The sequence below is a fragment of the Lentinus tigrinus genome, assembly GCF_003813185.1.
Source record: "Lentinus tigrinus ALCF2SS1-7 unplaced genomic scaffold L226scaffold_2, whole genome shotgun sequence".
Taxonomy (NCBI): domain Eukaryota; kingdom Fungi; phylum Basidiomycota; class Agaricomycetes; order Polyporales; family Polyporaceae; genus Lentinus; species Lentinus tigrinus.
This window is the reverse complement of record NW_027137911.1, coordinates 1,147,812-1,161,617: the sequence shown is the minus strand read 5'-3', so window position 1 is coordinate 1,161,617 and position 13,806 is coordinate 1,147,812. Positions and strand designations below refer to the sequence as shown.

The 13,806-nt window shown below is 57.9% G+C and overlaps 4 protein-coding genes across 4 annotated transcripts; 2 read left to right on the top strand and 2 right to left on the bottom strand.

Annotated features, from left to right (window-relative positions):
• The first annotated feature begins 339 nt into the window (after positions 1 to 339).
• L226DRAFT_529530 (60S ribosomal protein uL29) lies at positions 340 to 1,268 on the top strand. The gene is made up of 4 exons (XM_067679629.1): positions 340 to 587; positions 642 to 746; positions 803 to 953; positions 1,018 to 1,268. The coding sequence occupies exons 1-4, from the start codon at positions 550 to 552 to the stop codon at positions 1,096 to 1,098; spliced, it is 375 nt and encodes a 124-aa protein (XP_067541652.1). The 5' UTR covers positions 340 to 549; the 3' UTR covers positions 1,099 to 1,268.
• An 855-nt stretch (positions 1,269 to 2,123) lies between these two features.
• Positions 2,124 to 4,523, top strand: L226DRAFT_519090 (Pkinase-domain-containing protein; the record flags this gene model as incomplete). Its single annotated transcript, XM_067678571.1, has 5 exons — positions 2,124 to 2,394; positions 2,444 to 3,054; positions 3,119 to 4,018; positions 4,072 to 4,205; positions 4,262 to 4,523. 5 exons carry the CDS (start codon positions 2,124 to 2,126, stop codon positions 4,521 to 4,523), a joined length of 2,178 nt encoding a protein of 725 aa, XP_067541651.1.
• Positions 4,524 to 8,672: 4,149 nt separating this feature from the next.
• Positions 8,673 to 10,279, bottom strand: L226DRAFT_519088 (glycoside hydrolase/deacetylase; the record flags this gene model as incomplete). Its single annotated transcript, XM_067678570.1, has 5 exons — positions 8,673 to 9,207; positions 9,266 to 9,482; positions 9,541 to 9,661; positions 9,735 to 10,003; positions 10,075 to 10,279. 5 exons carry the CDS (start codon positions 10,277 to 10,279, stop codon positions 8,673 to 8,675), a joined length of 1,347 nt encoding a protein of 448 aa, XP_067541650.1.
• Positions 10,280 to 11,039: 760 nt separating this feature from the next.
• L226DRAFT_529528 (Rap30/74 interaction domain-containing protein) lies at positions 11,040 to 13,693 on the bottom strand. The gene is made up of 4 exons (XM_067679628.1): positions 12,651 to 13,693; positions 12,268 to 12,594; positions 12,025 to 12,216; positions 11,040 to 11,973 (listed from the first exon to the last, which is right to left on the bottom strand). The coding sequence occupies exons 1-4, from the start codon at positions 13,515 to 13,517 to the stop codon at positions 11,275 to 11,277; spliced, it is 2,085 nt and encodes a 694-aa protein (XP_067541649.1). The 5' UTR covers positions 13,518 to 13,693; the 3' UTR covers positions 11,040 to 11,274.
• Positions 13,694 to 13,806: the final 113 nt, after the last annotated feature.

Genomic DNA, 13,806 nt, shown 5'->3' with positions numbered 1-13,806 from the left:
GACGATGGCGGAGGAGGGAGAAAGTCAAGCGGCGGTCAGCACCCACAGCCTCGCTCACAAAGACCACCTAAAGAGAGAAGGCTACGTATACATGTCGCTAGACGCCAGGTGCCCAGTGCAAGCTTGTTATAGAGAGCATCAAGTGAGTCAGCGAGCACGGCGGCAGCCCCAGCATGAAGGTGGTGGCAGACAAGCATATCGGACACCGCTCTCAGCCCCGGCGTCGCCACGCGCGACGACGGCGTTGATAGCCAAATTAGGAAGGTACCACGCGGCCGTGGGAGTGTGGCTGGAAGAACTAGATAGTACACGTCAAATTGTCCCACGCTCTGTATCCTCGTCCCAAGCCAGGCGCGTACATCCCCTACGACACTCCTCAAGGTGATTATCCTGTTTTCCCTCTCTGCTGCTGGTTTCGGGCTCGTCTGGAGGCTTCTGTAATGCTGCAACACGTCCGTTCGAGCCTGGAATACGCCGGTGGAAACTGAACGTTGGAAGGAACATGTGTTCTGACGCCCTACTTCAATCTGCAGACTCCCAAACGACAAAATGCCCGGCAAGGTCAAGGCGTACGAGCTCCAGTCCAAGTGCGTCGTCACGCTGTGATTTTGCCTGTCAGTTTCTAATGGCCAGCCTTATAGGTCCAAGAATGACTTGTCGAAGCAGCTCACTGAGCTCAAGACGGAGCTCTTGGCTCTCCGGGTACAGAAGATCGCTGGTGGCTCTGCGGCAAAGCTCACCAAGATGTACGTGGTCCCACTTGATCTGCTTTGCTCTTTTCCTCATTGTTCTCTGTCAATAGTAACACCGTCCGCAAGTCGATTGCCCGGGTGTTGACTGTTATGAACCAAAAGCAGAGGCAAAACCTCCGCGAGTTCTACAAGAACAAGAAGTACCTCCCCCTTGACCTCCGCCCCAAGAAGACCCGCGCTATCCGGAGACGTCTGACGAAGGTGCGTCTGGCGTACGCTGGAAGCGTTGACAGACAGACTGAACATCGCTTGTGTCCATCGTTAGCACGAAGCATCGCTCAAGACGCTCAAGCAGCGCAAGAAGGACATCCACTTCCCCATCCGGAAGTACGCGGTGAAGGCATGAGGAGGTCGCCGCGGGGGAGTCGCGGGGCTGGGTGTCTATGTTACTTTGAGTCTGTTCCCTTCCATCTGTATGCTATACGCTGCCACCACCAACCCAACATGCCATGCCGATATACATGCGCATATGCGTAGCCAATACTCTTGTGCGAAATGTGTGACCAGGGATTACACGGCATTGTCTCTGACAGCTTCTGCGTTGTCAATCTGCGCTCTGTCGCGGAGGTATGTCCCAGTCGGTGAGGAGGACAATGGCTTTCTTTGTGGTATATGGCTGGCACGGAGACCAGGACGACAGGCGGCGGCGCGAGTGCGGGCGAGAGGCTAGAGCGGCCGGGCCGGTGCTGTATGGGCGAAGGCCGATGGGCGCATGGATCTCCACTGTCCACTGCCGCCGAGTAAGAGATCACGTCACCTGCGAGGATCCCTCGGCCGTTTTGGCGTCCCCCCACCTCTGTCCTCGTCCCGCCGCTCGCTTTGCGCGCCGTCACTCGCCGCGACAGCGTCCACAACACCTGCCACGGCGAGCTCAGCCTTAACCACGCCCCCGACGATCCATCACCTATCCGACCACTGCCGGCAACGGTATTGCTGCGGCAATCTCCCTTCTCAACCCCGTGTCCGTCGCAACCACTCCGCGTGTCTCTTGTTCCCTGCACGTTCCTTCGCTTCCTCCCTCGACACGCCTCGCTATCAAGCTTCCACCTTAGTTATCACGCTATTTATCCGCCTATACAGACATTTCAAGTAACAAGTAACGATCCTAACGAATCATGGTGAGTGAACCTTGCGCCACGCCGTGATTTTCGTCATAGTACTCGGCCCAATCAGCATGGAAGCGTCATGGGAGATGGCGTATTTACCGTGTTCTCCATCCCATCCGCGTGGTCGCTGCACCCGCCGTCTCGCACACGTGCACGCTAGAAGGTCCCACTGTGCGACGTGCGTCGTCTTCCTGACGTCCCCCGTCGCACCCTGCGTCCCCCGCCCACGCCCGCCAAGTCTCTGTGCTGCCGTCGCCCTCGCGACATGCCTCCTTCTCGTCTCCTGAAAAAGCACAGTTCCTCGAGCAGTGGTTCTGACGGCCATAGTTTCCAGCCCAAGCAACTCACCAAGTCCCCGCCCCCATCGCCCGTCGGCGAGCGCAAAGTGAGGTCCCCAGAGCCATGGCCATATATACCCAGTAGCAACCCCGCCAGCCAGTACACCCTCTTGGAGAAGCTCGGCACGGGCAGTTTTGGCACGGTCTACAAGGCGATCCACAACGAGACAAAGCAGATTGTCGCAATCAAGCAAATCGGTGCGTGCTCCACATACCTTTCTGAAGTTTGTCTAATGACTGTGGGTAGACCTGGAGGATTCCGACGACGACATCTCCGAGATTCAGCAAGAGATTGCAAGCCTAGCGCAGTGCGACTCCGAGTATGTGACAAGATACTACGGCTCGTTCGTGGTGGCGTACAAGCTGTGGATAGTGATGGAGTTCCTCGCTGGTGGCTCCTGTCTCGACTTGTTGAAGGCTGGCGTGTTCTCGGAAGCGCATATCGCTGTCATTATGCGTGAGCTCCTCCTTGGCCTCGACTATCTCCATAATGAAGGCACCATCCACCGTGATATCAAGGCGGCAAACGTCCTCCTCTCCGCGTCTGGCAAGGTCAAGCTTGCCGACTTCGGTGTAGCCGCTCAACTCACCAGCACGTTGAGGCATACCTTCGTTGGTACGCCTTTCTGGATGGCCCCAGAAGTCATCCGGCAAGCAGGGTATGATGCGAAAGCGGACATATGGAGTTTAGGTATAACGGCGATAGAGATGGCGAAGGGCGAACCGCCGTTGGCAGAGTACCACCCCATGCGGGTGCTCTTCCTCATCCCGAAGGCGAAGCCCCCCGTTCTCGAGGGCGCATTCTCCCTGGGCTTCAAGGACTTTATAGCGCAGTGCCTGACGAAGGATCCTCATTCGGTACGTTGATCGCCGGGCCGAGCACCTAATATATGCTGACACTCGTGTCATTCCTAATTTACAGCGGCCAACGACGAAGGAGCTCTTGCAGCATCGGTTCATTCGGAACGCACGCAAGACGTCCTACCTCACGGAGCTCATCGAACGATACCAGGACTATCGCTCACGTGCCCCGGGCAAAGGCCCTCAGTACTACCAGGCAACCGTCCGAAATAGTGGTGCTTGGGATGGGACGATGCGCAGCGAGTGGGATTTCAACACCATTCGCACATCATCGGCCATGGGGTCGCTTCGGAGCATGGCGAAGGACATCATGCCCCCTGGGATGATCCCCGACGAGGACTACGACGAGGCTGAAGACGACGAATCCACGTACGAGGCGCATGCAAGTATCGACACCACCGCTGCGACGACGAAAGGGAGCGACGTTCCTCTGCAGCCCGGGGCCCTCGGAGGCCTCGGCATGAATATGGACGCTGGTCACTCCACGGTCGTCATCCGCTCGTACCCCAGGGACGAGAAGGACGCCCCGTCATTGATCAATGACAATGGTTCGGACGAGACCTCGAGCCCCGCTCCCATCACGCCCTCACAGAGCGTAGAAGAAGTCGACGCGCAGGTAGCTGATACTGCTGAACCACCGCCTGCCTACACCGGCTCCGTTCGGTCGTCGAGACGCGCCTCCTATGCTGCACGTAATAACGTCACATCCGGGACTGTGCTGGGAGAGGCCGACATCGGGAGCGGCGTGGACACCATTCGTCCAGTGAAGAAAGTGGACACAATCCGTTCTCTACGGCTTTCGGAGGAGTACGTGGGGAGTCTGCGAAGCCGCGAGGGCAGCACGTCGTCGACGCCATCGTCGCCTTCGAGCACGAAGACGCCCCACAGGCGGGCGGCTAGCGAGGCGCAGAAGGCAGGGAAGTCGCTAGTGGACGAAGTGGTACTACCATATCTGCAGAAGGTGCGTCACCCATACACATATGATATACGCGACATACTGACAGTCTAATCTAGGCAACGAGGGATGATATGGATGCGCGGGAGATCGAGTCTCTGAGCATGATATCTCGGGGTTTCGAGGAGCTACGGGACGTCAACCCCGAACTTGCCTACAATATCATCCTGGACATCTTGTCTGGTATCAACGAGTACGTGGTCTTCTCATCATCTGCTTGCCTTCCTAATACTGACGTTTCCTCATCAGCAACCCAGCAGTGCGCAGTCATATCCAGACTGCACGCTCGCTATTCCCGCACAAGCGCATCATTCGCAGGAGCGAGATGACAGCAAAGGGACTCGTCGTGACCGAGGAAGAGGAGATTTCTGGTCTTCCTTCGACGTCGTCACCACTGCAAGTCCCGACACAGCCGGATCCCGGCTCGCCGGTCCGCAAGTCGCCCATTTCGGAGCTCTTGTACCTGCGTTGGCTTGAAGGCCTTAGACTCAAGTGGCCGAGTATACTCTGAAGTGCTCGCTCTACATTCGCTGCTATCGCCGCCTCGCCATCGATCATAGCACTCTGAGGAAGCCGTATGACCGACCGTGCCTGCGTCAGCCTCGCGCACAGACGATGTTTCTGTGCTCTGCGTCCTCGCTCCCCGCTCGCCCCGTTCACGTCTCTTCGTCTTTCTTAGGACTTCTGAGCGACTACCCTGTGATCTCACGGCTTTCGCTCGTCTTCGCTCGCTCGTATGTTGCTTTGGGACACTTCGGATACAGTAGTGCTTTGCTCCCCGTTCTCGCTCTCGTCCTCCATCCCCCTCATTCGTCCGTTCATCTATGCATCCTGCATCCACTCTCCCCTTGCCCGGTACATATCTTACTGTTGCATTTATCTTATTGGGTCTGCGTTCCCCTAGTACACACTGGCGCCATACACGCCACCAGCGCCCTCTACATACGGGCTTGTTCCTCCACCCTTGAGTCCTCCATTCCTATATCCCCGAGTCCGCACCGCGCACTGCGCTCCCTCCCTTTCCTCCTTGTGCCGCTCATAATGACTTCATGACGTAACGAACGAGATGTTTCGGTCTGTGCGAGTGTACGTTGTTGCACATATGACGTTTGTACATAGCCGTACTGTATGTTGTCTGCACCCCGGCACATACTCGAACATGTCTGTCTCTTGATATCAAAGACGATCTGTCTCGCGATACAGTAGTGATCTGCCTGAACGTCCAGTACATACAAGGCAACTATTGGAGCGCGGTGCCTGAGAGAAGACAACACTTACTTGGACTCTCAAGATCTCGAGTCCCTTGCAAACAAGACGCGCGGCTGCCCTGGGTGGCAAGAGGTGGCGAGTCCAGCCCCTGGCAAGGGAGCCAACAGGAGAGGAATCACCACCGGGCCGATCCCCAGAAGATTGATTGCACGATATGCTTCTTATTGCCTTGGGCCGCTTGCACGAGGTTGAACAGGCGTTTCGTATAACAATAAGGCGGTCTCACCGGAACCGCCCAAAATCAATGTCGTCGCAGTGGGCGCAGTCAAAGTTCGTCGTGACAAAGGCGGGCAGCGCGTGTATGGGATGCGATGGCACTGATATGACCGGGTGCAGCGGGACCGGGACGAGATGAAAATGGATGAAATTAGGGCAATATGTGGCTAGCGTCGATGCAGGTTATTGTTTGCGCACACTCACGGGCGCTTGATGTACGTAGAGAAGAACAGGAAGGAAGGCGGGACATTTGGGAGGGCGAGAGCATGGGTTGCCGGCCAATTGGGTCCCTGGACTAGCGCAGGACGTCTTCCTGTAGATCACCGTCAGACAACAAGCCCATCTGCGACAAGGATCTTGGGCAACTCGGCCGCACCTGCACGTGCTCCCGCGTCTTATTGTCTTCGCCGGATTCGTCGACGAGCTCATGGCGCACGGGGTGGAGGGCGTTGAAGACATTGACCGAGATCTGGGCATGAAGGGGCATAAATAGTGGCCGCGAGCCGTTGGGAGAGACGGCAGCACAGTCCTCGACCGCGCTTCCTCCTACCCCACCTTCTTCAGACCTTCCGCACCGTCTAAGCACTCATATCCTCACCAATGGACGCCTTCACCATTGCTTCTCCCATCCCCGTCGACGAGCCCACCGTCGAGGTCTTCGTTGACCGCGATGACACCGGCACCAGCGGCGACCACAGCGGCTGCGTCATCGCATAGATATGCTACCCCATTCCACATCGTAAGTGTCTTTTGTTCAGATGTACTCACCGCCCGTCCTGGGTCCAGTTCGTGCTAACCGCTGGTCTTCTCGGCAGATACACCGGTTATACCCGTTACACGGTCCCGAATCACGGTTATCCGCACCGCGCATACGTTCGCATCCGCATTCGCGCTCGATCCGCACTACCATCTTCGAACATTAGGCTTCGGCCACGACATCTTCATGACGCAGCACAGCGCGCGCTTTTCGTTCTGCCGCTGTTGCTCGCACAACCCATACCTTCATCGCTTCATATTCGTTGCCGATAATTTATCACCTACGTTAATGGCTTGCCTGGCGTCGTAGAGGGAGAGAAGGGCGGTGGGCGAGGAGGCGGAGGGGAGCCCTTCAGTGGGAACGACGGGAAAGAGACGGAGGCGAGGTAGAGGTAGACGTGGCAGCCAGTTTGTTTTTCGTCCTGGATGAGTCCAGAGACACCCCCGTGTGGAATGTACCATCGTTGTGGTTGGTGATCACTATTGGCGGAACCGAGAGAGGATGAGTAGTCAGGAACGCTATCGAGCACTCAACAGGATGAACCCACCGGAGCCAGTACGTTGCGACTGTAGTCGCTTATTGGACCGGGTACCTGGGAGGTCTTCTATAACTGCATCCCATCTTGCGCCATGAATGGAAGTCGTTGGGACGTCGTCATTGTTGGACGTCAGATCTAGACTACAACGTGCAGTTATCCTGAATTGGCTGCCGACGGTCCGGTATAGCTGCGCAAAGTGTAGCATTGTCAACAGCCTCGCGCCCAGGGAAGCAGAAGCCTCAGCGACCACCTACCTACGAGCAGCGGTGACGTAGAGACCACGCACTGTTCCAACCAAGGATCCGCGACACCTCAGTGCGCGCACAGGGTTCAATCGAACCGGCCTTCGTAGCCTGGTCCCGACAAGGACCTGCTTCTCCGGCCTCACTATACGACGACGCGGCGTAAGAGAGGTATCAAACATTTCAAAGTCTCTCACCGAGGCTTCTGAGATTCGAGCCATGCACATACTGCATGCATGCCCGCGCCTGACCCGGGCCCGGTCCAAGAAGAGGTCGACGCCCGTGCCGCACTAGTGCCGACAGTGCGGCTGAAACACCTGCGCCTCGCCCAGCCCGCTTCCAAAGAACCAGCTAGGGGGCCTCGCTCTTCCGATGCAGAAATCCGCGACAAGAACATGAGGGGCGGGGCCAACTTGAAGCCTCCTGTGGCGGGCGAGCCGAGCGCGCTGGAGAGCCTCGAGGCCCGTCGAGATCTCCCAGCCCCAGTCTAGATAATCTAATCTTATCTCTCTCAAAAGTATCTAAGTATACGTCACGTTTTCCCCGCACTCCCTTGCCGGGCCCTGGGCGGCCAGTGCCTGCTGCGCAGCCTTTTTTGCTCAGAGTCCTCGACACCCGACTAATCGTCATTGCATCCCGCGGTGCTCGGCATGTAGGTCCATGTAGTATCAACCTCAGGAACCAACGCTGTGGAATTACATATCCCCTGAGTCAAGTCCGTTCATATCAGCGCGGGTCCTCCGATCTGTGAAATGAGATCGCTGTGTACAGTTGTGACGCCGCCAAGCTGCTGCTTCTCACCTTCAGAACACCGACGTCATCTCTGTTTATTGATTTCATCTCCAGGAACGACAGCCCGGCTCGCGGTGGTTATGCTCCTGTCAAGCAAGCTCATGTGCAGCCCCGAACATCGCTACGAGACCGGCCAAGACGGACTTCACTGAATATCCGGATGGGCACAACTCATCGATATCAGTAGAACGTTCGAACTCCTGGCCTGTACGTATACCGTATACCTCGAGGTATCCACGGGGACGCCGCCGACGCCGACGCCCAGTAAAACCGCGCCCAAACACCACACGTTGACAGGGAGGTCGCCAGCTGACGATGGCTTCCCAGTGATTACATTCATAGAAGGGGCCTACACTACAGGGACACTTTGCCTGAACTAAACACAAAAGAATGTGGAAGGTGGTAAGCACGCTGATAGATAGGACGATGTGCGCGACACGTCGGATATGATTACGAGTTCCCTCGGTAGGATACGCAGGGCCGTGACGAGGTCGTAAGTATGTGTCCGAAGATGTACATAGAAGGTGAGAGAGGGAGCGAGTCCGGGTCGTAATGGTACGTTACGGAAACAGTCCAAGTCTGAGATGCAGTTCGGGCGCGGAAGAGCCGACCAACAACCGAGAGGCTATCTGACTAAAATCTGTGTAAGTACCACCGCCGTAGGTAGGGGGAAGAGAAGATAGACAAGAAGGAAGCGGTAGTGGTGTGCGATTAGGTGGGTTCTTATCCAATGTTCAGGAGATGCCGCGCCGTTATAGTAATAAGCACTGTGAAGGTCCGTACGCCAACCAAATCAAACAACAGCCGTGGAATGCACGAGTAAGAGGGGAAGACCGTGCAGGATCATCATGAGAGCGCGAACGCCGCTGCGAGGACACTCAGCGCGGACGTCAATGCGGCGGACTGCCACGACAGGTGCGACATGGCACCGTTGCTGTGATCCTGAGCAGCACCGCCAGTGGCGCTGGGGCTCGCAGACGAGCTTCCGGAGGTCGCAGAGCCAGAGCCGGAAGTTGCGGAGCCAGAACCGGAGGGCTTGCTGGCAGCGGAGGATCCTGTAGGGGATCCTGCGGAGGACGACCCAGAGGGCGTAGAGGACGATGCAGCAAGGACGCCGACAGACTGGGGCGTGACATCGGACGTGTCGTCGGCGGAGTTCTGGTACGGGTTGCCGCCGTCGAGACGAGCGACACTCTCAAACTTCCATCCGTTCTGGGCAATGAGCGGGAACGCCTGCATGAACGCCCCGACGGTGTCGTTAGTGAGCTCATGCTCGAGGATGATGAGACCGGGCGACTTGGGACCAGTGATCCACTGCTTGAGCTCGGCGTCAACCTTTGGACGAGTAGTGCCGCCGGTGGAGATGCTCCAGTCCTCGGAACTAAAAACAACGGTCGGTCAGTCGAGACCGCGTGGGTGGTAGCAAGACGCCAACGTACTCCTGGTTCCAGATAACGGTCCTGAGACCAAAGACCTCCTTAGCGATGGCACGGACGCGCTCGTCCGAGTCACCGTAGGGCGGGCGCCAGTACTTGGGAAGACGGCCGCCGGTCGAATTGTGAATCAGCTCCATTGTCCAGCCGAGCTCACCGACAACTTCCTGGTTGGTCTTCGTTGTCATGTACGGGTGGGTCCAGGTGTGAACGGCCAGATCGCCTGCGGTGATTGCGCTGTCAACGCTGGGACCACATGCCGCGCCACAAGAAGCACTCACTCTCGAGCGTCTCGAACGCGTACTTGAATGCGTCCGCATTCCAGAGAATGTTGGAGCCAATCATGAAGTGGGTTGTGATCACGTTGTTCTCCTTGAGGAACTGGTAGAGCGGCATCGAGGTCTGTCACAGGATAGCACAGCGTCAATAAAGGGACCGGTCCGAGGCCCTCGGAACGAAAATGGTCTCGACATACCGGGAGAGGACCATCGTCGAAACTGGAGCCGAAGACACCGTCTGGAGCGTCCCAGAGGTCTTCCTTGTTGACGCACTTGTAGGTGGCAGAGCAGACGGTGGGCCCGTTGGGGTCGAAGCCCTGAGGGTAAGTCGGGTTCCCGCCGGTGGAGGTCGACACGGGAATGTCAGGGATAGTGCCAGCTTTGACGGCGGCGTCGAGGGCGTCGAGCCATGCTTGGGGAAGGTTCTTGGTCACATCGTTGTCCTGGGGGAAACCTGCACTCCATTCTGTTCGGGCAGGGGCAAAGAAGCTCGATTAGAGCGATGCATAGAAGGCTAATGGACAGGGTATGACGAACGTTGAGAGCCGATTTCAGGGTAAGTGATGCCGTCAGTGTCGCCTCGCCGGAAGAGGGCGTAGGCGGGATGTTCTTCGCGGTGGAACCATTGTCCGGGGAGAGCACGGGGAGCGGCGTGGTCGTGGTCGTGGTGTTCGTAAGGACTAGCTGTTGCAGAGAGGGCGGCGACGGCGAGAAATAGTAATGAACGAACGGCGGAGGGCATGGTTGCGAGTCGCAGAAAGGCGGCGGATGGAAAGGGGGACCAGGGGGGACGAGGAGGGCTAGCATGGCGTGTTGATTTTATAGATCGGACAGGCAGTACGGATGGACCAGAGGCTAACACCTCGCCGTCAAACCTGCAGACGCCAGCCCGATCACACTCGGCCTGCCTTTGCCGCGCCCGCTTCCGGCCAGCCTCCTTCCCCACATGGTCGCTTGGCTTCCTTCTTTGGCCACTGCCGAGAACCCATCAAATTCGCCCTCGAGAGTCGACGATGTCCGCGCCGTCCTCTGCCCGAACAATCCTCGTCATCTTCAACCTCCGCCTGTACAACTTACCCAGCCACGGCCGCCTATCCAGCAGAGAGCAACGCTGATGCTGCCAGCGACGACGCCCAGAGACCCCTGTTGCTCCCCCGCCGAGCCGGCAGGGAACCCGTATCAACAATGCAGCGGCTCCAAGCCCGTCATCACCTCAGAATGCAGCCTTGGTGCCGCGTCTTCTGCTACGGCTTCTCAGACATGCAGAACTTGACGCGGAATGTCGTCAGGATGGCCAGCATTTGCCGCCTCTTGCATTCACTTGCTCCCGCCCGGCGCGCGCATCAACGGCTGATCATCTACTGTCACAGAGCAGTGTCTACGAAGGCAACAGATCGTCTAATCCTCGCACGCCGCCAACACGAGCTGGTTAACTCGCTTCTACGCTCGGAGCGGGTGCACACTTCAAAGGCTGTACGTCGCTTGCTCGCGTGCATGCATGAGACGTTGCTATAACCTCGCATCTAACTCGCAAGTCAGCAGGCAGTACATACTGTACACCGCTATCTACATCATCTCCGCATGCACCAGATAATCCGCGATTGTCAGCTCTGCTAATACGCAGCCAAAAGTCGATTCAAGAAGCACGATGTGGGAGATGAACAACAGACACCATCAACCACTTTAACTACAATACAGTCCCCACGCCCAACAACCCTACAGCGCCAAACTAATAGCTTAAGCAGCAGCCGGGGTCGGGGCCGGCGAGGGAGCCGTCCCGCGATACGCGGGCCGCAAGATGAGCACACCTCCGCTCAACTGCGCAACCTCCTTCACGAGCGCCGTGAACTTGCTCTTCTTCGCCTCGTCCGTCAGGTACTTCGTGAAGTGCTGGATGCACTCGCGCGTCGTCGCGTTCGGCGTGTTGCGCAGCCAGTCGATGACCATGCGGTCCTCGAGCTCCCCGGCGGGGGCCTTGCGCTTCTTCGGGCGCGGGGCCCCGTCCGTGGCGGTCGTCGTGCCCTCCTCTGTCGCTTTGCGCTTCAGAAGCTTGCCACCGGGAGACACTGCGGCACCATTCGCCGCCACAGGACTGGTTGCACGGCTCGCTGGCGGCGATGCGCCATTCGGACTCGCGAGCGGGCTTCCCGCACGGCTCGGGATCCCCGTCTTTGGCTTCGGCATTTTTGGACTCGTGGCACGCTTCGCGACGATGGAGTGGCCGCCATGGTTCGGTACGGGGGAGGTAGCGCGGGACTGAGACTGAATCTCCGTCTTCACGGAAATGGGCGCCTGTCCATTCACCTTGGCCCCAGGAGGCGCGCCGGTGGATGGGGTCTGCGACGCAGATCGTTGTGTACCCGGCTTGGGCTCAGGAGGTAGGATGGCAGGGCCGGTCGGTGCTTGGGGGGGTTCCTCCTCCTCCTCCTCTTCCTCCTGTGACATATAGTTAGCACGGGACACCGGCGAAACATGTTTAGGACGTACCGAACTCGCGTATGGATTCTTCTCATCATCCGAATCCTCGTAACCACCGCCCTTCTCAAGCTTCTTCAGGGTCTTCTGGAGATTCTTTCCAGCCCCTGTGAGCTTTGCCTCATCCTCGGACTCGGACTCAGACTCGTCAATGTAGCCCTCGCGAAGCTTGTTCGCGGTCTTATACTCCCTCTTCAATCGTTCCTACAGTAGACAGATTAGCCGAGTAGAAGTGGAGTGCATGGAAGAACACACCTCGAGCTCCTTCGTCTCGTCATCCTCCTTATCATCTGCCTCCATCTTCTCTTCGTCATCCGCGAAGGACTCCTCGAAATCCAACTCGTCAAGGAAGCCTTCCTGGCCAAGCTCTCGCTTAACTCTGCGCTTGGAATCCACACCCTCCTCTTCATCATCGCCAAACAGATCTGAAGGTCCACTGTCCACTGTGCGCAACTTGCGACCCCCGGGACCGCGACTCTGGCCCACATTGTGAACGAGCGATGATCCACTAGCAGCGGCCTCCTCGGTCTTGGCAACGAGCGACGACAGCGTTCGTGCATTGAGCTTTTGTGCCTTGGACATCTACAGGGCATAGCATGTGCAGCTGTACTACAACTGACATTCAGAGGCAAACGTACATAGTTCTCAATGGCATTGAGATCCCGGATGATGTGGTGGCTCGGCTGCTTGCGGAACTTGTACCACCGGTGCGCGGGCACGAACTTGAAGACGTCGCCCGCGGCCGGCATGAACATCGCATATGTCTGCGACTTGGCCACCTCCTCCATCTGCGCCGTCCACACCTCCGTCTTCTGTGCGTCCTCGATCACCCACGGGTACTTCTCCTCCCGCCGCAGCTGCCGCGTCTCCTCTGGGATCATGAACACCTGTCGCGTCTTCTTCTGGAACTTCTTCTTCCCCTTCCCCTTCTCTTTGCCCTTGTCGTCTGCAGCCGCTGCAGCTGCCGCAGCAGCAGCATCCGCGTCACGCACGACCTTCCCCTGTGCGTCGACCATCACCACCTTCCCGTCCGCCCCGATGACCAGCTTCCCATCCGACCCGACCATCGGCGCGACAGCCTGCTTCGGGCCCTGTGCGGCCGAGTCGTCGCGGTGCATGTCCTTGCGATTCAGCTTGACCGGCTTCGCCCAGTCGTTGATCTCGACCTTCTTCCGCGAGTCAAACTTCATGATGTCGTACTTCCACCCGTTCAGCTTCGACGACACCAGCCGGTACTCCGAAAAGGGGCCTTCCGGCATCTGTGGTGCGGTCTCATCCTCAGTTTTCACTGGAGGACGGCGCAGTGGCGCAGGACGAGGAGGCCCAGGGCGGGGAGAGGCGGTGGCAACTGGGGGTTTCTTGGGGGTCTCGGGTTGGGACTGAGTATTCGGTAGGGACTGGGAAGAGCCTGGAGAAGGCGTATTCGCCGCTGGGGACTCCTTCTTGGGGAGAGTAGGTCGGCTAGGCTTGGGGTTGAATAGAGTAGGGGCGCCTTTCTTTGCCATATCGGCCTTTCCGTGAGGTGGATAGGAACGCGATCTGAGCGTAAATAGTGGGGGCCAGGCAGATGCGTAGATCTAAGCAAGTCTCGAGCGTTGCGGCGGCACACAGTGAAGGAGGCCGAACGATGGTATATACCAGGCTGAGGCTGGTGTAGGTGGTGGTCCAAGTGCAAGCAGCGTGCAGTCAGTGCGGAGCCGCCCGCGCTTACTTCATTGCCTTATGCATGCATGGCCTTGCGCCCTTGATTTGTCTCCGACGCCATCGCGCAGAGAACAACAACACACATGTTGG

Coding starts and splice junctions, on each gene's coding strand:
- L226DRAFT_529528 (XM_067679628.1), bottom strand. CDS start 13,517: ATGGCAAAGAAAGGCGCCCCTACTCTATTCAACCCCAAGCCTAGCCGA. Junction 12,595..12,650: donor TCAATGCCATTGAGAACTAT/GTACGTTTGCCT, acceptor TATGCCCTGTAG/ATGTCCAAGGCACAAAAGCT. Junction 11,974..12,024: donor AGAATCCATACGCGAGTTCG/GTACGTCCTAAA, acceptor TATATGTCACAG/GAGGAAGAGGAGGAGGAGGA.
- L226DRAFT_529530 (XM_067679629.1), top strand. CDS start 550: ATGCCCGGCAAGGTCAAGGCGTACGAGCTCCAGTCCAA. Junction 747..802: donor GCGGCAAAGCTCACCAAGAT/GTACGTGGTCCC, acceptor CTCTGTCAATAG/TAACACCGTCCGCAAGTCGA. Junction 954..1,017: donor TCCGGAGACGTCTGACGAAG/GTGCGTCTGGCG, acceptor GTCCATCGTTAG/CACGAAGCATCGCTCAAGAC.